At 57.9% G+C, this 22,229-nt stretch overlaps 8 protein-coding genes across 8 annotated transcripts in view; 3 read left to right on the top strand and 5 right to left on the bottom strand.

Annotated features, from left to right (window-relative positions):
* The first annotated feature begins 11 nt into the window (after positions 1–11).
* Positions 12–1,485, top strand: PTSG_04571 (CDC28 protein kinase regulatory subunit 1B). Its single transcript, XM_004994608.1, has 4 exons — positions 12–84; positions 346–419; positions 998–1,125; positions 1,352–1,485. Exons 2-4 carry the CDS (start codon positions 364–366, stop codon positions 1,396–1,398), a joined length of 231 nt encoding a protein of 76 aa, XP_004994665.1. The 5' UTR covers positions 12–84; positions 346–363; the 3' UTR covers positions 1,399–1,485.
* Positions 1,486–1,871: 386 nt separating this feature from the next.
* Positions 1,872–7,903, bottom strand: PTSG_04570 (serine/threonine protein kinase; the record flags this gene model as incomplete). Its single annotated transcript, XM_004994607.1, has 10 exons — positions 1,872–5,115; positions 5,415–5,576; positions 5,772–5,850; positions 5,993–6,146; positions 6,271–6,344; positions 6,608–6,742; positions 6,942–7,011; positions 7,148–7,221; positions 7,471–7,595; positions 7,861–7,903. 10 exons carry the CDS (start codon positions 7,901–7,903, stop codon positions 2,093–2,095), a joined length of 3,939 nt encoding a protein of 1,312 aa, XP_004994664.1. The 3' UTR covers positions 1,872–2,092.
* A 118-nt stretch (positions 7,904–8,021) lies between these two features.
* On the top strand, positions 8,022–9,287 carry PTSG_04569 (uncharacterized protein; the record flags this gene model as incomplete). Its single annotated transcript, XM_004994606.1, has 5 exons — positions 8,022–8,213; positions 8,380–8,465; positions 8,565–8,619; positions 8,786–8,853; positions 9,042–9,287. 5 exons carry the CDS (start codon positions 8,022–8,024, stop codon positions 9,157–9,159), a joined length of 519 nt encoding a protein of 172 aa, XP_004994663.1. The 3' UTR covers positions 9,160–9,287.
* Positions 9,288–9,313: 26 nt separating this feature from the next.
* On the bottom strand, positions 9,314–12,346 carry PTSG_04568 (uncharacterized protein). The gene is made up of 2 exons (XM_004994605.1): positions 10,585–12,346; positions 9,314–10,275 (listed from the first exon to the last, which is right to left on the bottom strand). The coding sequence occupies exons 1-2, from the start codon at positions 12,095–12,097 to the stop codon at positions 9,632–9,634; spliced, it is 2,157 nt and encodes a 718-aa protein (XP_004994662.1). The 5' UTR covers positions 12,098–12,346; the 3' UTR covers positions 9,314–9,631.
* Positions 12,347–12,740: 394 nt separating this feature from the next.
* Positions 12,741–17,230, bottom strand: PTSG_04567 (uncharacterized protein). Its single transcript, XM_004994604.1, has 7 exons — positions 16,744–17,230; positions 16,437–16,528; positions 16,000–16,111; positions 15,665–15,718; positions 13,593–15,439; positions 13,361–13,413; positions 12,741–13,217 (listed from the first exon to the last, which is right to left on the bottom strand). The coding sequence occupies exons 1-7, from the start codon at positions 16,870–16,872 to the stop codon at positions 13,183–13,185; spliced, it is 2,322 nt and encodes a 773-aa protein (XP_004994661.1). The 5' UTR covers positions 16,873–17,230; the 3' UTR covers positions 12,741–13,182.
* Positions 17,231–17,285: 55 nt separating this feature from the next.
* Positions 17,286–19,434, bottom strand: PTSG_04566 (uncharacterized protein; the record flags this gene model as incomplete). The annotated part of the gene is made up of 2 exons (XM_004994603.1): positions 17,286–19,280; positions 19,432–19,434. The coding sequence occupies 2 exons, from the start codon at positions 19,432–19,434 to the stop codon at positions 17,286–17,288; spliced, it is 1,998 nt and encodes a 665-aa protein (XP_004994660.1).
* Positions 19,435–19,531: 97 nt separating this feature from the next.
* On the top strand, positions 19,532–20,517 carry PTSG_04565 (microsomal glutathione S-transferase 3). Its single transcript, XM_004994602.1, has one exon. The coding sequence runs from the start codon at positions 19,925–19,927 to the stop codon at positions 20,357–20,359; it is 435 nt and encodes a 144-aa protein (XP_004994659.1). The 5' UTR covers positions 19,532–19,924; the 3' UTR covers positions 20,360–20,517.
* Positions 20,518–20,721: 204 nt separating this feature from the next.
* PTSG_04564 (DNA primase large subunit) overlaps positions 20,722–22,229 on the bottom strand; it is a 5,472-nt gene continuing 3,964 nt past the window's right edge. The window contains exons 13-17 of the mRNA XM_004994601.1: positions 22,096–22,222; positions 21,804–21,886; positions 21,550–21,618; positions 21,196–21,363; positions 20,722–20,979 (exon numbers count right to left, since the gene is read on the bottom strand). Coding sequence (XP_004994658.1) covers positions 20,923–20,979; positions 21,196–21,363; positions 21,550–21,618; positions 21,804–21,886; positions 22,096–22,222 — 504 coding nt within the window. The 3' untranslated portion in view covers positions 20,722–20,922. The remainder of the gene's footprint in view (positions 20,980–21,195; positions 21,364–21,549; positions 21,619–21,803; positions 21,887–22,095; positions 22,223–22,229) is intronic.

Below are 22,229 nucleotides of genomic sequence, written 5' to 3'. Positions count from 1 at the left end.
TTTTCATCAAACACCAACCAAGCACACAACCAGACGTGCCGCGAAAAAATCAGAGCAGACACACAGCACCGACCAACACAACAGGTGTGTCGGTTGTCGATGGAGATGGTGCAGTGTTGGCCCTTATGAGGTGGTGCTTGCTTGCTGTGCCTTTGGTGCTGTTGCTGCTGCTGCTCTTGTTGTTGTTGTTGTTGTTGTTGTTGTTGTTGTTGTTGCTTTTGTTGTTGTTGAGAGAGGTTTTTCTTCTTTCGATCGTCATAACCTCTCGCGACTTTACTCACACCTTCTTATTCCTCTCACTTTCTCTGTCTTTCTCTGTCTTTCTCTGTCTTTCTCTGTCTTCAGGACCAACAGAACAGCACCATGGCCGACAAGATTGCTTACAGCAACAAGTACTACGACGAGACCCACGAGTACCGGTGAGTCGACCACGTTTGTTCATTGTGTACAACTTGCGTTTGCATGAACATTGGTGATGGTGGCATGGGACTCGAACATTTTGGGTTCCTCTGCGTGCTGCGTGAACTCTGTGTTTGGCAATAGCATCCCCTTGTCCTCGCTACCGAGCCCACGTTCTTTTTTCGTGTGTTGTCAATATTCTCTGTTTCGCACATCATTGATTGACGCTCCCTCTTTTCGAACGTTTTCGGTCACTTCCTTGCGTTGTTCCCCCTCCCCAATCTCACCTCCACTCCTCTTCCTTTTTGCTCCTTTCTTTCTTCCCCTTTCTTTCTTTCTTTCTTTCTTTTCCCTCCTATTCTTCATTGTTCTCACATCACACCCTCTTGTTCAATTTCTCCTCCTCCTCTCCATCCCTCTCTCCATCCTTCTCTCCATCCTCCTCCTCCTCCTCCTCCTCCTCCTCCTCCTCCTGCTCCTCCTGCTCCTCCTCCTGCTCCTCCTCCTCCTCTGCATCTTCCTCTCCATCCTCCATTGACCCATCTCGTCTCACTCACCCCCCCCCGCTCTCTTCTCCCCGGTCCCCACTCCACCGTAGTCATGTGTTCTTGCCCAAGGAGCTTGTGGGTCAGGTCCCCCAGGACCGCCTCATGACGGAGACGGAGTGGCGCAACCTTGGCGTGCAGCAGTCTCGCGGCTGGATTCACTACATGATCCACCGGCCTGGTGCGTCGCAATGCATGGTGTTGCTTCATTGTCCTCCGAGCTGCGTGCGCCTCTTTCCGTCAATCCTGCTCATGTGCATCGATTTAGGGGTTCGCTCAACAGTGCATGTTCTGCCATGTCGACCTTCTTTTTCTGTCGTTGTCCTTTGATCTCGCTCACCTCGTACACACACACACACACACACACATACACACACACACACACACGCACACACACATACACACAGAGCCCCACATTCTCCTCTTCCGTCGCAAGCTCCCCAATGCCATCTAAACGAGCACACGCCATCTGGTGCATTGTGACGCCAAGGATAGCGGGAAAGTGGTGATGGTTGTTGTGGTGGTTGTTGTGATGGTTGTTGTGATGGTTATTGTGATGGTTATTGTGGCGACCTCCACAATAAATTGTCGTTTCTCTCTCGTCCTCTTCCTGGCTTCCCTCTTTTTTCTTCTTCCCCTCTTCCCTTCTTTCCTCCCCTCTTCCCACTTTCTCTTTCCCTTCTTCTTTTCCTCTCTTAGCCTTCTATATGTCCAGAAAGCTGTGTCTCTCTGCTGCTATTGCGTGCCAACGACATTGCGTGTGTTATTGGCGCAGTCTCGCTTGTGTGGTGTTGCCTCTTCGTCCATGTGTGCATGCGCTCTGTTTGATTGTTCGTGCGGGGCTTGCTTCACACACACTCACGCGCATGTGTGCGCGCGCGTGTGATGTGACAAGTCTTTGCACACTCGAACAAGTAAACGCGTGTCCCACTCAATTACAGTTTACTGTCAAGTGGAACAAACAGTGTACACCCCAAAAAACAGTGTACGCCCCCAAGCACTCGCTCGCCCACCTGCATATACAGTCTCATGGCTCTCTGTCAATCACACACATGAAGAGAACGACTAAAATGCGACCACAACAGACCAGTTTGCACACTTCTAGCCAGTTTGTCACAATCACACACTTGCACACACATATCATTCTCTCAAAGTGCAAGTTCGGAGTTGTCGTTGTCGAGGACAAACGCACGCCGGTGCGACGACGAGCGCCGTGTCTTCTTCTTCAACGTGCCATCGTTCTGCACCTCAATGTCAATGTACCCGCCATCGCTCCTGTTGTCCGACTCCTCAGACAGCGTCGAGCGCCGGTGTCGCGATGACGACGATGATCCTCGCCCTGCCGTTGCGCGTGTCCCAGCACCCCTCATCAAGCCATCGGAGCTGAGCCGTGCCACCGCCTCCAGCAGTCGTGTTGGCTTTGCGGACACCGTCTCCAACTCGTGCGCGTAACCATCGTCATCGTCATCGTCATCGTCATCGTCGCCATCGTCATCGTCGTCGTCAAAGTTAAACGCAGGCGTGGCTTCACCGCTCTCGCGTGCGCGGTCAGAGCGCAGCCCCTCCGTGCATGTTGCATTGTCATCGTCATCATCATCATCATCACCATCATCGTTGTCGTCGTCAAAGTCGTCCTCATCGTCATCTTCATCCAGCGACATCATCATGAGCAAGTTGAGTCGGTCAAGGTCGTCCATGCTCGCCGGGTCCTTGGGCGCCGCAACGCTGCCACCTGTCGACGCGTCACTGCCAGAGCCAGCAGACGACGATGCAGATGATGGTGTGCTTGGTGGCTTGCGGAGGTCATGGATGCTGCCGTAGCTTGCGCTGCTCTCGTCACAGCTGCCACGCCGCACAGGCCCTGTTGGTGACGGCACGACCACGGGTGGCGGCGGCGGGAAGCGCAGCGTCGGCTGCATGTGCACATGTCCATATGATGCGCGTCCGTTGGAGCCGAGCGAGCACCTGCGATGCAGATCAGCAATGCACTGCTCGACATCGGGCTCTGACAGCGCAAGCTGCTGGTCCTCCCGGATGGTGATGAGCGTTGATCGTCGACGCGACGACCGTGACGATGATCGCGAGCGCCCTTCCATGTTGCGCACGGGACTCAGTGGCGATGTTGCAAGGCTGGAGTTGCTGCTGCTGGCGCTGCCAGAGAGGCTCCCGCCCAAGCCCTGCTTGTCCAACTTCAGTGGCGGTACGGGTCGGCGGCGCCTCTCCCTGTCTGTGCCTCGTGCCGTTGTTGCAGCAGCGGCTGTTGCGTGTGCTGTCTTCGCTGCTCTGGAGGGCTTTGGACTGACTGGCGGTGGTGGTGGGGGCGCGCGGCGGCGGCCATGATGGCGCTGGCTGCGCGAATTACCATCGCCATCTTCACCAGCACCACCTTCATCTTGCCTGCAGGCATGGCCGTGGCCTGAAATGGTCGAGTGGGCCGACGTTGCTGAGCGCGGTGGACCCGCTGCGTCACTGCCTGTGTTGCTGCCGCCGTCATTGCTGTCGCCGGCACCATCGGCATCAGATGCACTGCTCGACAGCAGCCGCAGTTTGGATGGCAGTGCCGGCAAGGGAACCTGCCGTGCGTCAAGCTGCGTCTCATGCAGGCTGTCACGGTTGCTGCCCTGTGGTGTCCGCTGCCGCCACGCCTCCGCCATGCTGCGAACGTTCGCTCCCTTGCGCTGCGACGCGTGCCGGCTGTGCTCCGTGCAGTCGCGTGAGCTGCGGTTTGAGCTTGACCCAGACACCGTAGACGCGCCAGAGTTCATATCGCCCACGCTGTGGCGCCACGACGCAGCGCTTGGCGCGGAAGTGGCAATGATGGAGTGATGCGGGTCATGCTGCTGGTGACGGTTGTGACGGCGGCGGTTGTGGTGGTTGTCGTAGTCCTGCTCGCTGTCGCCACCAATCGAGCTGCCAGCGCTCGACCGCTTGCTTGTTGTCTCCCGCGTGATGTGCAGCTTCGTTGCACTGCCGCCTGCTGCTGCGAGTATGTCTTCGCGGGAGCGATCGCGGTTGTGCGGCGGCGGTGGGGCGCGCTGTCGAACAGCGGGGCGCTGTGGTACGGGCCCTTGCATGGTCGGGTCACTGCGTTTGCGCTGCGGGCGAGGCGGGTGCTCATGTGACGCGCGAGCAGTGTGGTGCCCGTGATCGTGATCACGGGCCTCCGGCACGTTCCTCACCGTGGATTCACCAAGGACATCCTCAGACTCGCCATTCTGCAGTTGCAAGTTGTCCTGGCTGGGGCGTGTGCGTGGTCGTGGGCGCGGCTTGGGCTTCGGTGGCCGCTGGCCCGGTGCAACACCATCGCGCTGCATCATCTCTGTCAGTCTTTGGCGAACGTCCGCAATGCATGGCTCCTTGTCGTTCTCTATGCCCGCTGTTGTTGCGGTTGCGGTTGTGTGCTGCTGCCCGTTCTCATCGCCACTGCTGTGTGTGGCATCGAGATGATGTGTCTGAGCGTTGTCATCATCCTTCAGAGCAATGGTGACGTCGCTCCCCGCTGCACTGGGTGCATCGCTGGCGTTGCCTGCAGGCATCGTGCTGCGGCCGCTGTCGCGCTTGCAAATCTCGCGCTGATGCTGATGATGGTGCTGCTGCTGTGCCTCCTGCATCATCTGTGCGCCCAGGTGCTCACGGCTGCGGCGGCGGTGGTGCGAAGCGTGACTCGTCTCGTCATCGCGCTCATCGCCATCGTGATCCGTGTGCTCTTCGTACAGCGCCTCACTCAGGCCAGGCACGCGCTTGCCAGCGTTGTCACCGGCGCTGCTGGCACCCGTGCCCTCGTACACGGCCGATTTCATGTTCATCTTGACGGTCCGGCGTCCAAACTCGCCCTTCTTGCGCTTGAACCACGGCTGCTTCTCTGTGTCAAACTCATCCTCATCCTCCGTGTCTTCGTGCATGCGTGCACCATCCCCACCAACGCCTGCGTCAATATCGGCACTGCCTCTCGGCTTGCGTGATGACGACGACGATGACGCGCCGGTAGCCCCTGGCTCGTCTTCGTAGCGGCTGTTGCGCTGGCTGTTGTCACTGTCGTCGTCATCATCATCGCCAATGCCTGCCATATCCACCTTGGGCCGTGGGCGTGTGCGCTGCTGTTGTGTTCGCTCCACTGCGTCGCGGTAGTTTTCCTCCTCTCGCGCCTGCTGCTGCCGGATGCTCGCATGGACTGCACGCGCAGAAAAAAAAACAAAACAAAAAACAAAGAGCGGACGTAAGTTTGTGTGAGTGCGTGATTGGGTGTTTGGTGTTTGGGTGTGAGTAAAAATGTGTGTGTGTGTGTGTGTGTGTGTGTGTGTGTGTGTGTGTGTGTGTGTGTGTGTGAACGAGTGGCGGCTGACGGAGGGCGGGTTTGGCTTGTGAGAAACTGTTCGCGATGTGCTCGCCGTGCACTTGACAGCAGACTTTGGCGTGCATGGACGCGGCGTGTGAACCCAATGTGGTCATTCTCAACGGTGCACGACTCACTGTTAAAGGCCTGGTCATATCTGCAGATGTAGATCTCCTGCATGCTGCTGTAAAACGGGGAAGCGGTCAAACTGAGCGGATACTCATCCTCGTCCAGCACTCGCTGGTACACGCCGTTGTGTCCAACCTCCACAAGACAAAACTTGTCGGCCAGGCCTTCATCTGTTGTGAGTGAGTGAGTGAGTGAGTGAGTGAGTGAGTGAGTGAGTGAGTGAGTGAGTGAGTGAGTGAGCATGACGCGTGTGAATTGTTGATGTGGTTTCAGCGTCTTGCTCACGCACGCCCAAGCTGAATAATGGCAGGATGCCTGCTCCCGAATGAACTGAAGACATCACGCACACCAACATGCACACGTACCAATGCCAGTCTTCTTGAGGGCGGCAGAGATGAGCTTGCTTGCCTTTGTGCTGTAACTCGCCTTGAGCACGACGTGCATCTGCGCAAATGGCGGGTGTGTGTGTATGATGAGCTGACATTCCGGCGAGCATGTTTGCACTGATCAGTGTTGCTTGCGTCACTGCAGCGCGCAACCAAACCGCGAAGGTGAATGGGTGTTGTGCTTGTGCATTGGTTCTCACCTTGTCCTGGTTGATGAGCAGCGTTTTGATTCGGATCAGCCCCGGTACGCTTGCGTCAGGACCGGTGATGCAATCGTTCACAACAGGCTCCTCTGGCACTTCCGAGTGGCTTGTCTTGCGCTTGCGTGGCCAGTGGAACTTGGGTGTCTTTTTCCTGCGTACAATATGAGAGGGAGGGGGTGAGATGACAAGGTGAGTGGGGTGACAACAAGTACGTGCACGAATGTGTGGTTTGCAGAACATCGCAAAGTTGCGGCGCAAGATCACACGAAACCGACTTGATGTTGATTTCTTTGACTTCCGCCGTGTTCAGCTGCTGGTGCGCCAGCTTGATCTTCAGACTGAGTAGCTCCTGTGTGTGTATGTGTATGTGTATGTGTATGTGTATGTGTATGTGTGTGTGTATGTGTGTGTATGTGTGTGTGTATGTGTGTGTGTATGTGTGTGTGGAAGGAACAAGCGTGAAGGAAAAGGCGTGAGAATGGGCGTGTGCTTGGTTGTTGCGGTAATAAATTTCACACAGACAGACAGACAGACAGACAGAGACACAGGCAGATAGACAGACAGACAGACAGACACACACACACACACACAGACACACACACACGCACACACCTGGACGACGTCGGTGAATGCGGGGCGTTCCTCCGGATCCTGATTCCAGCATTGTTTCATCACTTGGTAGAACTCCTGTCTGCAGTTTGGCGGCTTCTCGGGGTGGTGGCCTCGCTTCACGGCCCTCTTTGCCTCCTGCACCCGTGCAATGCATGTGTGTGAGTGTGAGTGTGAGTGTGAGTGCGAGTGCGAGTGCGAGTGTGAGCGTGAGTGTGAGTGCGAATGCGAGTGCGAATGCGAGTGCGAGTGTGAGCGTGGGAGACTGTTACTGTACTTGCGGTGATCTGCAAGAACTGAGCATTCATTGCACGTGGCGAAACCCACAACACTGCACCTTGTTTGTCAGGGTGGCGAATGGGATGTCTCCTAGGGTGACCACTTCCCAGAACAGAACACCAAAAGACCTGGCAAAGAAAGCAAACACAATCTTAGGGTTAGTGTTTGCATGTTATGAACAAGCTCGTGGTGACAATCAGCTGTTGAATGCACGCAGTCACGAGTACACAAGTGCAAATCAGCGTGCTCACACGCACAACGCACCAGACGTCTGAAGCGGCGCTGAGCTGCTGATGCACAAACACTTCCGGGGCCGTCCAACGGATTGGGAATTTGGCCTGTGAACCGCGCAAAAGAGAGCGAGGAGTTTGTGAGCTGCTGCCGTGCTGCGTTGACAAAACGTGTTTTGGTTTGTGTTCCCGCCAGCGCCCTTGCTTGCAGGCAAAGACTCACAGTGCCTTGCACAGCTGCATTCATGCCATGCACGTTTGGCAGGGTTGACACAGCGTGCGCGGGCACACGAGCCCGACTCGCGCACAACCACCACGGCAATGTGTAATGAAAACGAAACTTCCCCCACTGCCCACCTTTGTGCCTTTGAGGTTACACTCTTCACTGCCAATCTTGCGGGCAAGGCCGAAATCTGAGATTTTGAGCACGCCCGAAGGAGATACGAGCACGTTTCTGCACGCAATGTCACAGTGCAGAAACCCTGGATTGCACGCGCAAGTGTGGGTGAATTGGGCGATGTTCGTGGGGGCGAATAGCCATGATGAGAGCTGACACCACATACGCAGTGGAGATGGCGGAGGTTTTGTGTGTGTGTGTGTGTGTGTGTGTGTGTGTGTGTGTGTGTGTGTGTGTGTGTGTGTGTGTGTGTGTGTGTGTGTGTGTGTGTTGGGGGTGGGGGTGGGGTAATGTGTGAGGTGACAAGTAGAGGCCCAGCGAAAGTGTGGGCGTCTCAAACAAGGCCTCACCTTTGTGGTGGACATACTCCAAGCCCGCGGCGACCTGGTGCATTGTTGAGTGGTTCGGGCACACACACACACACACACACACACACACACACACACACACACACACACACACACACACACACACACACACACACACACACACACCTACACACACACCGGCCATGTTGCAGTACTTCCTTCGCGAGTACGACGTGGTGTCCAAGTTTGCTGTGCACCCGCACACGAAGAAGCCCATCAGCCGCGAGCTGCATGCTGCCATGATTCAGGAGAGCACGCGCTTCTGGGCCATTGACGCCGAGCACACCCTCTTCCTCGCCGCGCTTGACCAGCACTATCACTCTGCAGACTTCATGGTGTGTATGTGTGTCTGCATGTGCTTGCTGCTCACACTCGCTCGCTTGTCTTTCCTGTATTCGTCCTCACGCCACCCCCGTCACCTGCGGCACCCACCCCCTTATCTTCCCCCTTCCCCTCCCCCCGCCCCCATTTGCCATATCTCCAACATGGCGTCGTACACAGGCTTCACCCGATCTACAGCGTGGACTGCAACGCATCAGCGAAGACTATCTCTCCACGCTGCCGGACAACGTGCCACGTTATCGCACGTGCGTCATCGGCCATGCCTTGCTCGCTTCCCGTGTTTGCCCTGTTCTTCCACAGCTGCACTTGTGGCACGCCCTCACACTCATCCGCCTTCCCAACAGGTTCCGGCACTTGACGTCGTACGCTTCGAGCTACTACTCATACCCATGGTGCCAGGTACCACCAATGACACACGCGCGTTGCGCTCTCGGTTGCTCGTTGCCCTTGGTCCATTTCATCCTGCTCCTCAAAATACACTCGCACACGCACACACACTCACACACACACACACTCTCTCTCACCCACCCACGCACACACACACGCACATTCTCCGCTTTGCTAGGCCATGGCTGGCTTCATCTGGTCCGAGTGCTTCCAATCTCGACCCCTCGATCGCCACACGGGCGAGCGGTACGTTGTTGTGTCACGATTCCCAACATGCCGTCGCCTCTGCCCTCCTTCGTCACACACACACACACACACACACACATGTATCCTTTCGCTTCAAACTCGCCTATCCGAGCCAACTGTCTGATGCCCCCGCTCACGTCGCATACCTCCCAACCGCCCCATCCCTTGCCGCTGTCTCCCTCCCACAGATACCGCGAGCACATCCTGGCACCGGGCAGTTCAGGGAACGAGTGGCGACGCATCGAGCACATGATTGGCTTCAAGCCAAGCGTGCAGGACCTGGCAGAGGGACTGTCGCGCCCCTGACGTGCACATGTCACATGACTTTCTGTTCTGTTACTCCTTCACACACTGCCGTCACCATCCCCGGCACTATGAACATCAAAGCTGTCAACCTTTCTGCCTCAAAGCAAAGTAAAAGGTGGCCTCTGTCAGGCGAGCGGTGGTGTTCGCGAATCATCAGTGTGTGTCCCACAACGAACGGTTTTAATTTGATGTGGGTTTGGCGAACGAACGCTACCACTCACGAACACTCCCGCTCACGAACACTCCCAACACAGGGCATGCCGCCAGCACTAATGTAACGAATGGACAAAAAAAAAAAAACATGACACACCACAATACTTGACCAACAAGACAAAACGACAACAGCACATCTCACAGCACATCTCACATCACCAGCAAAAGAGCAAACGACGCCCCCTCGCCCCCTCCCCGGATAAGTCTCTTCCCCCCCCCTTCTGCGCTTCCTCTCGCAGCGTCCCATCTTCACGTGGAGTCACGGGTTCTCCGAACGGATCTCCTCCTTGAGATCAGCGAGGAAGCTGCGCTCGATGGGGTTGACATGGCTGCGCGGGCGGTGGGGATGACGAGCGCCCACATGACCAGGGGCCGTGACTGGGGTGGGCGTTGCAAACGCTGTCACTGCGAGCGGCCGGACTGCGTGCGTTGCTGGAGCGCCACCGGCCTCAGTGGTGGCCGCCATTGTCGTCACCCTGTCCCTGAGATTGGCGCTGTTGTGTGCGAAAAACTCGTGCTGCCCTTGGTACAGCACGCGGCGCATCTTCTTGTAGTGCTCCCAGTCAAACTTCTCCAGAAAGCCAATGGCAGCGCGCACGCCAGCAGCATACAAGATGGCCTTGGAGCGGTCGTCAAGGTTGAACGACAGCCACTTGCTGTCCACAGAGCCCGGGATCCAAATCTCCGTCACAAGGCGGTTGGCCGCCTGGTTCTTGGCCAGGAACGTCGCATCGCCATGGCGCCGCATCGTGTTCAGCATGCCGCCCATCAGCTGAGACAGGTTGGGCTCGTCCGGTGACGGCTGCACGTAGTCCACGCCGAGCTTGACGCCCACACTCGGCAGCCACACGTCCTCGTGCGACATGTGGAACACGTCGAGAGGGAAGTTGCTCACCAGTCCGCCTGCATCCACGAGGCACCAATAAAACAAAGGAAGAAACACCACACACACACACACACACACACACACACACACACACACACACACACACACACACACACACACACACACACACACAAAACCATGTCAGCAAGACACGTGATATGAGTGCATGTATCAGTAAGTCGTGAGCGACACCACAGGCGACATAGATGAATGACACCGCTGTAAGTCCCGCACAAACAACCAGCACTTAGGCACTCTACACCCACCCCCACCCACCCCAACCAAAGCTCCCCTCCATCTCCTCCTCCACCACGTCCTGCACGTACCGTCCACAAACGTCGCCTGGCTGGGGATGGAACCGTCGTAGTTGAGACTCCCTGGCCATCCCGTCCACGCACGTGCAGCGAGGCTCTTCGGATGTGCAGCGAGCAGCTCCTTGGCGGACACGGGATGCCTTGGGTCGTAGTTGGGGATGTCTTTGATGGTCAGCGGCTTGAAGAAGATGGGCACAGACATGCATGCACGCACAAGGCGCGCAATCCTCACGTGGCGCATGTGCTCAAAGTATGCAGGCGCGTGGCGGGGGAAGATGACGCGCGAGCCCGTCGTGATGTCCGTTGTCACCATGGCCAGCTCAGGCTGCAGCACAAATGCCCTGATGTCGTCCGGTGGCTGCTCGCTTGGGTCGCTCTTGCGGAGGAACCGCACTTGGCTCTGGTCGAGATGCAGGTGCTTGCCATCGCCCAGGAGCGCCTCCAGTGTCGAGCAGCCGCCAATCTGCCTCAGCTTCTTGTCCAGCCAGTCCTCAAAGCCCTGCCCGTCAACCAAGCCCAGCCTTATCCACACAATCCGGAACAGCGTGTACACCGTCAGGGCGTTCTTCTTGAGGAAGGCCTTGATGCCGCCGAGCTTGTTGGAGAAGAGCTGGTCCAGGGGACCGTGGGCCAGTTTGCGGACCGCCTTGCCCGCGTCCAGCGTCCCCTCCAAACTTGTGAACCAGCTTGAGAGCCACCAGCCAAAGCTCAGAGCACCGTGCTTGAACCAGCCCAGCCCGAGCTTGCGGCTCAGGAAGCTCTTCGGGGACTCGACCTTGCCTGTCATTGTCGGAGAGTTGTCCACAAACTCCTTAGCAAAGTCGTCGTTGAGCGCTGCGTTGGCCAGGTGTGCGCGCCGATCCGACACAGCGCCGCTGGACGCAAGGAAGGCCGCGTTGATGGCGCCCGCCGAAGTCCCCGCCACAGACCGAAAGCGCACCCCAGCCTCCTCCAGTGCCCACGCAAACCCAACGAGCGCAAGCCCAAGCGTGCCGCCGCCTTCCATCACCAAGTCAACCAGCGGGTGCTGTGGCTCGCCGGCCTCGTTGCACAGGTACGTGTCTGTCATGGGCTCCTGCTTCATGCGAACCATGCCCAGCTTCGCCAGGTACTCCTTGCAGTTGTCCTCGATGGCCTTCTTGTTGTGCTTGAACGAGGCATCTGGCTCGATGAACCTGAGGCCGCCGCCTTCCACCGGTGGCCGCAGCGCCTTGCCAAGCTCCATGCGGTCGCGCAGACGACGCTGCACGTCCTTCTTCATCACGTCCTCCAGCCCGATGGTGCCGTTGTGGTTGGCCACCTCATCGAACAGCTTCCTGTCGTCTTGCTTGAACCTGACCTCGCCAAAAGATGCCAGGGCAGCCTCGAACTCGGTCCAGCTGAGGCGGCCGTTCCTGTTCGTGTCATACGCACGGAACAGCTCCTGTGCTTTGACCTGATCGTACACCGGAATCTCCTCCTCTTCTTCTTCCTCGTCCACCTCTTCAGCGGCGAACCAGCCTCTGATGGTATTCCACCACCCCATCGTGTCTCAGCTGCGTGGCTTCTTGTGCGTGGAACAAGCAAATTGGGCCTGGGGAAAGTGGCTGTTGTGGGTGGGTGGTTATGGCGGCGTCTGCTGTGTACTTCTTGTCGCTTGCTGTCTTGCTTGCTGTCTTTCTGCTGCTGTGTTTTGTCGACAACCAGCCAGCCAGCCAGCCAAGGCAGTCAGTCAACACTGATTGTGTGTGTGTGTGTTGATGCGGGCTTGTCGCGTCTTGCTTGCTTGCTTGTTGCCTGCATCTTGCTCGTCGCTTCTTCCACTTCCACTTTTTTGCGACCACTTCCACGCTTGCATCGTCGCCACCGCCACTTCCAAAAGCCAAAGGTTCTGCTTGCAGGCAGGCAGGGCAAATTGGACACACGCAGGACCTTCAAGCAAATTATCGTTGTGGATACTTTTTATGGTGTTGTAAAGCCAGCTGCTGCTGCTTGTTGTTGTTGTTGTTGTTGTTGTTGTTGTTGTTGTTGTTGTTGTTGTTGTTGTTGTTGTTGTTGTTGTTGTTGTTGTTGTTGTTGTTGTTGTTGTTGTTGTTGTTGTTGTTGTTGTTGTTGTTGTTGTGCTGTGTGCGTCTGTCAGTGTGACACCTTCATCCCTTCATCCCCTCCACCTCACACACACACACACAGCCCCCGAAATATTTAATGTTGTGCCTCAACCTCACACCATCCGTCAAGACACGGGAAACCATCATCAGTGCATGCAATGCAATACAAATGTCAAATGAATGAAATAGACAACGGGATGATGATGGTGATGATAAAAGGTGGAGAGGACACACATGTTCAAAGCAAATGCTGTCGTCCCATCACCCACTCTCTCGTGCACACACAAACACACACACACACATCACAGTGCTGCACAATTGTGCTCATACCGCAAACAACACGTCAAACGAGTTGAAAGGCATCATCGTCGTCATCACCATCAGAAGAAGAGAAACAAGGGAGAAAAACCACACACACACACACTGCTTTGCACAAAGCGCTCCATCTCCACCCACGGACACACACACACACATACACATAATCTTGTTGTGACAGCGGCTGGCTCTGCCTTGAGCACTGCCACTATGGCGTTCGCTGCGACGGTCGTGTGTCCGTTCCTGAACGAAATCCCAAAACACAAGGCCGTGCGTCGACAATGTCAGCGAAACCAAGGACCATACACCATACACCACGCTACGCCGCCGAGCACACAACACCAATCCGACCAATCAGAAAACGCGCAGCAATACAGCACTCGCACCTCTTCGGACTTCGGGAAGGCGGGGTGTCGATCGAGACACCAGAGTAGACCGGCTGTCATGGGTTCGATTCCAAGCACACAGCACAGCTCGGATGAGGACACGCCAACCACAGCATTCACACGCACACGCGTGACTGCACGATCACACACACACATACTTACAGACACAGACACAAACATACACACACAAACAGGCAACCCTCTTCCTCCTTCACTGTCACTTTCACCATACCGTTGGCTGGTCCCACCCTGATGGTGGTGCTGATGGTGATGAGCATGGTGGTGGTTGGCAAACTGGTACTCCGAGTACGGCTGCACCCGTCGCGTAGCTGCTGGTGACAGCGTGCCATGCGTTGCCCGCCGCTGCGCTCCGCTACCACCACCAGTGCCACTGTTGCCATTGCCATTCACAGCTCGCGCCACATCGCTCGATGACTTGGACCGCTGGCGAAACCCGTCCACCTCCGGCACAGACAGGCGCCCACGCGTGATCGTCGCGCCGCCACCGCCCACGCCACTCCCAGCCCCCACTGTAGCCATCGACCCTGCCGGCATTGCAGCTCCTGTTGGTGTTGCCGCCATCGTGTTGGTTATGCCACCACTGCCGCCGCCATCCCTGGCACTGCCACCGTTGCCGTTGTGCAGGCCCGCTGCGAGCGACGCCAACCTGTCCATGGTCTCTCGTCGTCTCATCTCCGTCGAGTTGCGAGGGCGAGAACTCCGCTCCCATATCCGCTTGCCAGACGACAATGACGACGCAGCGCCTGCTGTTGCCGTCGCTGTAGCTGTTGCTGTCGCAGCTGCGGTGGTCGATGCTGCTGCCGTGGATGTCGTTGCTCCGCCACTGTGTGCATATGCGCCTGTTGTCAGCCCGACAGGCGTGGGTGAAGTTGCGGTGCGGGCGCTTGCGCTCGGGGTCCCTGGCGACGGCGACAGCGGCTGCAGCCGTGCCGGTGCCTTGCGCCGAAAGCTGCCAGGGCCTCTGGACCCGCCCGCCGTGCCCGTGCGATGTGACTGGCCCTCGCCGTCATGCAGGTGGTGATGGTGGTGGTGGTGGTGATGGTGGTGGTGTGGGTGGTGGCCGTGCGTCGACGCCATGTGCCCGCCACCGGCGTAAGCCTGCCGTGCACCAGAGAGCGAAGGCGACATGGGCGAGCGGAACAGCGCTGCTGCCGCCTCGCTGATACCGGCACCAATGGCCGGGTCACTGCTTCGGCGGCGCTGTCGTGGCGCGGGGTCTGGGCTGGAGTCCAGGTCCAGGTCTGGCCGAAGCGCCGGCGAGGACACCGCGTTCGCGTCAGCGCTCTTCACGCTCTGCAGCGAGTTGCGACGCGGGCGACGCCGCCGGCTCACACCGCCGTTACCGCCACTGGTACCGTTGGTGTTGGTGGGCTCGCGTGTGTTGGCAGGGGAGTGGGCAGTGGACTTGGGGGCGTGGTGGCGACGCGAAGGGGAGGAGGATGAGCCAGCAGCAACATCAGGCTTGTTTGCGCCCGTGCTGGTCTGCCGGCGCAGCGAGGCCTGGTGATGGCGCGTGCGCAGCTGTGATGTACTGCTGTTGTTGCTGCCGCTGTTGCTGCCGCCCTTGTGACTCGTGCCAGCCGACACGCCATGCGTATCGCGCGTACCAAGGCCAAGCTGCTGGTGCTGGTGGTGCGGCTGTGTCTTCCCAGCGCCCTGCGCCGCGATGTCTGCCTCCAATAGCTCGTCCTGCTGCCGCAACAGCTGGTCCTCATGCAGCACCTGCATACTCGGCCGCCCCCGCTTCGGACGCCCGTGCGCATCTGTGCGATTGCTGCCAGCGCCGCTCCCAGCGCCACCGCTGCCACGCGTGAAGGAGCTCATTGAATCGTACCCTGTGGGCGACGTCTTGCCACGCTTCCCACCACCGCCACCGCCGCCGTTGCTGGCAGTAGTGTGGGGCGAGGATGTCGATGCCGGCGTGTGCGTGTCGCTGCGGGCTGTGGGATCGGTGCCGCTGCTGTCCTGCTCCTCGCGTGTGAATTCGCGCATCATCATCAGAATGGATTTCGTCATGTCCCCGCTCTGTTCCGACACCCACGGGTGCCTCATCACCTCCTGTACAGCGTCAAATGTGTTTGGTTAAGGGTGTGTGTGTGTGTGTGTGTGATATGCGAATTCATACGGGTGGTGAGGGAGAGAGATTGTGTGTGTGTGTGTGTGCGTGCGTGTGTGCGTGTGTGCGTGGGCGAGTGCGACAGAGAGACAGCTGACAACCAAACGTGAACGGTGAGGTGCAAGTAACAAAAGCTGCGCGCACCACGCACACATGTCAACCGGTACCTTTGCAGTCATGCGCCAGGCAGGGTCTATCTTCATCATGTAGCTCAGTAAATCCTGAACGCAAGCAGCGACAATGATGCAAGGACCACGGTGAGCAAACGGGAAGGGGGGTTGTAAGGTGAAATGAGGTGTTGCCTTCACATGTATCGAAATATGGAATGAAATCGTCCACAAACACACAGAGACAGACAAAGAGACAAAGAGGCACACCAACACACAGACAGAGACAGAGACACAAACAGACAGACACACAGACATACAGACACACACCACAATTCACCACAAACCACAACACAACAACAACCACCACATTCACAAGCCCCGAAGCATCTCACCTTTGCGCGGGGGTCGATGTCGACGCCGTCGAGGTTGAGGGGATGGGATTTGATCTCCTGCAGCATCTCGTCCGGGTTTCGCGACGGCGTGTACGGGTGCCGGCCCGTCAGCCTGGTGAGCAAACGATGGCAAGGTACGCGGAGAGGGGGGTGGGGATGGGTCATGTGAGCGGTGTGGTGGAGTAGGGAGGGGGTATTGTTTAGTGGTGAGACTGACGTGTCGTGTGAAGGGAATGGACCAACGGCAGATGGCACACAGGCACACCGACACACAGGCACACCGACACACCGACAGGGAGACACACACGCGAGCGCGCACACACACACACACCGACACACCGACACACCGACACACCAACACAGGCACACAGACGCACAAACGCACACAGACACAGACATGCACACAGACACACGCACACGCATACGAGTATACGTACAGCCTGAACATGACGACGCCGAGGGACCAGATGTCGCAGAGTGGCGAATACAGCCCGACATCAGCCAGCACCTCTGCAGGGGCCGTGCACGCCTGTTGCGAGGTTCAATCAACACCCAATCCAGTCAAGTCATCCAACGAATACCCTACCGTCACCATACACTATTTCCACACACACACACACACACACACACACACACACACACACACACACACACACACACACACACACACACACACACACACACACACACACACACACACACACACACACACACACGCTCTCTCTCCCCCCTTCCCCCCCCCACCACAACATCGACGACAAGCAGGTTACGCCGCAAGGCGGAGGAAGAGAAAGGGGCAGCGAAGCAGCGCTGGCGCATTGGACTCTCTGTTGCCGCAGCAGCAGCCGTGATGGTGTCATACAGTGTGATCATGGCAAAGGTGCCCCAGAATATCGTGTTCCTTCTGTCATAGTAAAACACGCGGTTCCATTCACTGCAGCTCGCATACAGCTGGCGTTGCAATCACCACTCACGCATGCGGTGTAAAGGCACAGGGCGGGTTGCAGGGAGCGGGGGAGGGGGAGCAACATGCATGTGGAGGAAGACAAGCGCATCCTTAACGAGACGCACGCACGGACAGAGAAAACACCCCGTTTCCGCACACAGACAGGCAGACAGACAACCACACACACAGACACACACACAAACGAACAGGAACACCCCCCACCACACAGACAGGCAGACAGACAAACAGACAGGCAGACAGACACACAAACGAACAGGAACACCCCCCACCACACACAGACACAGACACACACACACACACACAGACACACACACAGACGTCACTTGTTGTCGTCGCCAGCATCGATGAGGCTGAGGAACTGCCTGACCTGCGCCTGCACCGCTGGTTCCGGCACGAGACGAAGCCGCTCCCGTGCAAAGGTGGCGGCGCGCTGGGTGACGGGGAGGGCGGTAACAGCCGCGCCCCTGTTCTGGATGAGCTGTGTCAGCGCGGCGAGGAAGTTGAGGCCAAGCTCCACCATCTCCGTCTGCTGGACCTGGTCCATTGCTGCCGTGAGCGGGGCGCCGTCGTTCGCCAGCAGCAGCTGTTCGCACTCGTCTCCCGCAGCGGACGCAACGGCCAGCCCGATCATGCCCTCGCACTTGAAGAGCGGGTGCTCCTCCTGCAGCATGCGCACAAACACATCCACGGCGCCGCCAGTGACAATGGGCGCGATAATCTCAGCAGCCCGCCCTGTCTTGACCACCGTCACCAGCAGTCGCATGGCCTCCCCACGCGCCGCCATCACCTCGCTGCCCGTGAGGTGGATGATGCGGTGCAGCACGTCTGTGTCCGTCGCCACGCGCGTGTGCAGGTCGCGGCTGTCTGCGCTGCTCAGGATGCGAAGCGAGGAGCACGCCAGGTATTGCAGAGGCGCCTGCGGATCGTTCATCACGCGCAGGAGGGCGTCCACAGCGCCAGCATCCACCGCCTTGTTGCGGTTGTCTTTGAGCTTGACCACGTTGTTCAGCGCCCCGAGCGCCGCGTGCTGCACGAAGCCCAGGTTGTGGGTGGACAGGGCAACCAGTGCCGGCAGCAGGCCTGGCGTCTCCCCGAGCACGCGCGCGTTGTCGTCGGAGCGGCAGATGTTGCCGATGCCAATGAGGCCTGCCACGGCCTTGTCCACCACCTGGCGCATGGCCGGGTCAGACAGTGCCGCGAGAGGCGACACCTCCTCACCTTCGCCCGCGTGCGGCCGCGGCTGGAGTGCCTGGCTGCCCTGGTTCTCGCTCTGCGCTGCTTCTCCTGCGACAGCCTCGCCCGCGTGCTCTGCTCGCTGTTTCGCCGCCGACGTTGCGAGGGCGGGCTCCATCCACGAGCGCAGCGCCGTGAGAAGCTCGTCGCGGTGCTTGTCGTTGCCCCACAGCACAGCCAGGCACGCGTCGTCGCTGAGCAGCACCGCAACGACGCCCGCCGCGACCACGCGCGCACGCGTGATTGGCACTTCATCTGCAGCGCCAGCGCCGACCTGCGCCAGCGCCATGAGCCTATGGATCAAGGCGGGGTCCTCTGCAAACGCAGGCAGGTTCTTGTCGTTGTTGGTGATCTGCTTGAGCAGCTCACCGAGGGAGTCTGCGTCCTCCACGTCGCTGCACGCCTCCAGACGCGAGATGAGCGTTGAGAGGTGCGTTGTCGTGGCCAGCTGCTGCATGGCCTTCTCAACAGGCGTGAACCGCATGAGCGCGTTCAGCGCCATGTCCTTCTCCTGCTCTGTCGGCGCGTTGGACAGCAGCCACATGAGGTTGTCCACGACGCCGGCCTCCACCAGCTCCTTCTGCAGCTCCTCGCTCTCGCCCGCGGCGTTCAGGATGGAGCCTGGCCCCGCCATGAGCTGCACCTGTGGCTGTGGCTGCTGCTGGTCCTGCTGGTTCTCGCTTGCGCGTGCAGCGTGGCGTACGATGACCTGCAAGGCAGTGCCGAGGGCGGCGACACCGTTGGTGCTGCGCAGCGCCTGCCGCGCGGCGTCGTTGTCGAAGCACATGTTGCCGATGGCGCGGAGGCACTGCACAACCACGGGCAGGGCTTCCTGAGCGCACGCGGCGCTCAGCGTCTCGTGCACGCTTTGCATGAGCGCCGGGGAAGCCGTGAGCTTGGCGCGGGCTTCCTCATCCTTGCACACCTCTGCAATGGCAGCACACAGGCGCTGCTGTTGTCCACGTGTCTCTTCGCTCGCATCTTCCTTCGATAGCAGGGGTTCAGCCTCCTCGGTCAGTTCCAGGATGGCTGCAGCCGTCGCCTCGCGATCGCTGGTCAGCGTCTCCGGCACATCCGTGCCCTCTTCTCCCGAGCGCACAAACGCCGTCAACGCATCAAGCACAGTCATGGCGAGTGGTGGTGGTGGTGTGTGTGTGTGGGGGGGGGGGGCGATGTGGAGGTGGTTGTTGAATGTGGATGTTGGTATATTCTTTTGCTTATTTCTTGGACACCATATGTCTGTATGTCGCGTGTCGTGGCTGTCTGTGGCCGTTTTTGGAACCTTCCACTGCAACAAATTTTTTTATTTTTGATTGCCAGAGGTGAGATGATGATGATGACGTGTTGGGTGTTGGGGCTGGGGATGCGAGGGTGGTGATGCAGGATGACGCTCAGTGCTGGGCGCGGGTGGGCTGTGTGGTGTGTGGTGTCATGTTTGTGACAGTGATGTTGTGTGACAACGCCGTGCCACGTACACGACAACAACCTCGTGTCATCACACATCACAAGACCAAACACAACAGTGACTGGTCGCTCACAGTTTGCTCGTCATATGCATTCATTTTCTTTGTTCACTCTCACATCACATTTCACATCACCTGGACAGTGAACACTTGAACAGGCCATCCAACAACAACGACAACACTCACCAGGACCACCACCACCACCACCACCAACAACAACAACAGCCCGACACTTTGCACACACAAACGTTCCAACAACACAATGGAGCTTTCCAAGGAGTATGCATTCGTTGGTCTGGTGACCATCGAGTACGCGCTGGTCATTGCGTGGATGGCCCACCGCGTGGGCAAGGCGCGCCGCAAGTTCCAGGTTGCATATCCGACCATGTACGCGCGCATCGGCGACGGCAACATCAAGGATGAGAAGGCCCTCCTCGAGTACAACTGCACCCAGCGCGCGCACCAGAACTCCGTCGAGAACTCGCCCACCTTCCTCTCCCTCCTTGCCCTTGCCAGCGTCAGCTTCCCGACTTATGCCGCCATTGCCGGCCAGATTTGGATTGTCGCGCGCATTGCATACTTTGGCGGCTACTGCACCGGCGACCCGAAGAAGCGCCTTCGCGGCACCTTTGGCTACATTGGCCTGATCGGCCTCCTTGGCATGGCCCTGGCCACATGCATCAAGCCTTTCCTCTAAACCGGCACACGTCCTCTGTGCGTTTGTGTCGTGTGTGCGTGCGTGCGTTTGTGCGTTTGTGTGCGTGTGTGTCGTGTGTGTCGTGTGTGTGCGTGTGTGTGTGTGTGTCGTGTGTGTGTGTGTGTGTGTCGTGTGTGTGTGTGTGTGTGTGTGTGTGTGTGTGTGTGTGTGTGTGTGCGTGCGCTTGCTCTTGGCACTCTCATGATGCCTGTTTCTCCAAGCTCCAGCCAGTTTGTTCTTGACAGTCACACCACTGCTTGTTTCTTGGCATGCAGTGCAATGATTCATCTCCATCTCTCCATCACCGTCCCTCAGCATCTTCCAGTTCATCCGTCCGACAATACAACAGCACGTTAAACGCGTCAGCCATGTGGTTGTTTAAGTCAAGCGAAAGGGCGGGACATGAGGTGAACGCAATCACACTGCAGGAGCACACACGGGAAATGACATGAATGGAACAAAGCATGCAGTTACGAAAGAAGAAAAGCCGGGAGGGGTGTTGTTAAGCTTGGAGGGACACCAGGGGGGGGGAGTGCGATAACATGTTGGTGCACATGCAGGGGTCATGTGCAGTCCATTGCACTGTCGTCAAGCGCCGCCATCAGCGCTTCGTCCGACAGCTGCAGTTGTGTTACGTCCGCGAGTGAGTGAGTGGGTGAGTGAGTGAGTGAGTGAGTGAGTGGGTGAGTGTGTGTGTGTGTGTGTGTGTGTGTGTGTGTGTGTGTGTGTGTTACGTCCGCGAGTGAGTGAGTGAGTGAGTGAGTGCGTCATTCAAGTCTACAAAACACAAGCGATTCACCACCACTGCAACCACCACCACCGCCACTTTTCCTCACCTCTGCAGGCACTTCCTGCTTCGTCGTTGCCGTCGTTGTCGTCGTGGTGGTGGTGGCACCATCAGCACCCCCTCGGTGTTGCTGCTGCTGCTGTCCGCCAGTGCGGATCTTGCGGCTCTCCTCAAAGTACTGGTTCGGGTGCGTCACAGTTGCAGTGCCGCTCGGTTGCTGCACACGCACACGCGAAGCCGACACGTGAGCAGTTGGGGGGGGGGGGATAGCGGATGTGTGGCATACACACACACACACACACACACACACACACAGACAGACAGACAGACAGACACAGACACAGACACACACACACACACACACACACACACAGACAAGTTCAAGTGGTTGCGTGTGCCTCACCTCGTGCGTAACTTCAAAGTAGCGCGCACAGGCCAGCTGGAAATGCGACCCGCGGACAAGTTGTACAATCTATCGAAAGGAGAGCAACACGTGGTATGATGTTGTGAGTAAAACAAACGCGACAGAGAACAAAGCAGACTTGTATGTACACGCACACACAAAACGTTCACAGATATGCACACACAGACATGCGCAAGCAAACGTTCACGACCATTCAAACCTGCACTCCCTCCGTCACACCCCTCCCACAGCACCTCGTGGATGGTTGCTGTTGGGACTTTGTATGCCATGAGCTTGGTCTTCAGGTTCTGTTCGTTGTAGTGCTTGAAGGGGCAGCCTGACATGCCGGGAAGTGGGGGGGGGGGAACACGCGGATCAGCCGATGAGAAAAGCGCCAGGGGTGAGAACGAGATGAGCAAGTAAGAGTTGGTGGTGGTGACGATGGGAGGGTGAGGAGGAGAATGAGAGTGCAGGCGACACATTGAACGAACACAGACACACACAGACACACACAGACACACACACACACACAACTCAAATGCGTACCGTGTGCGTCCCCGGTTGACGGTGCACTTCCCATGATGATCTTCATGCACGAGTACGGGGTGTAGTTTTGGCGCTTGCCTTCCTTGCCGTAGTTGTGCCGAATGTTGTACGCATACGACTTTTCAAACTGCGCC

This window comes from Salpingoeca rosetta, assembly GCF_000188695.1.
Source record: "Salpingoeca rosetta unplaced genomic scaffold supercont1.10, whole genome shotgun sequence".
Classification (NCBI taxonomy): Eukaryota; class Choanoflagellata; order Craspedida; family Salpingoecidae; genus Salpingoeca; species Salpingoeca rosetta.
Note: the sequence above shows the minus strand (reverse complement) of the source record. Positions and strands in the feature narration are given on the sequence as shown.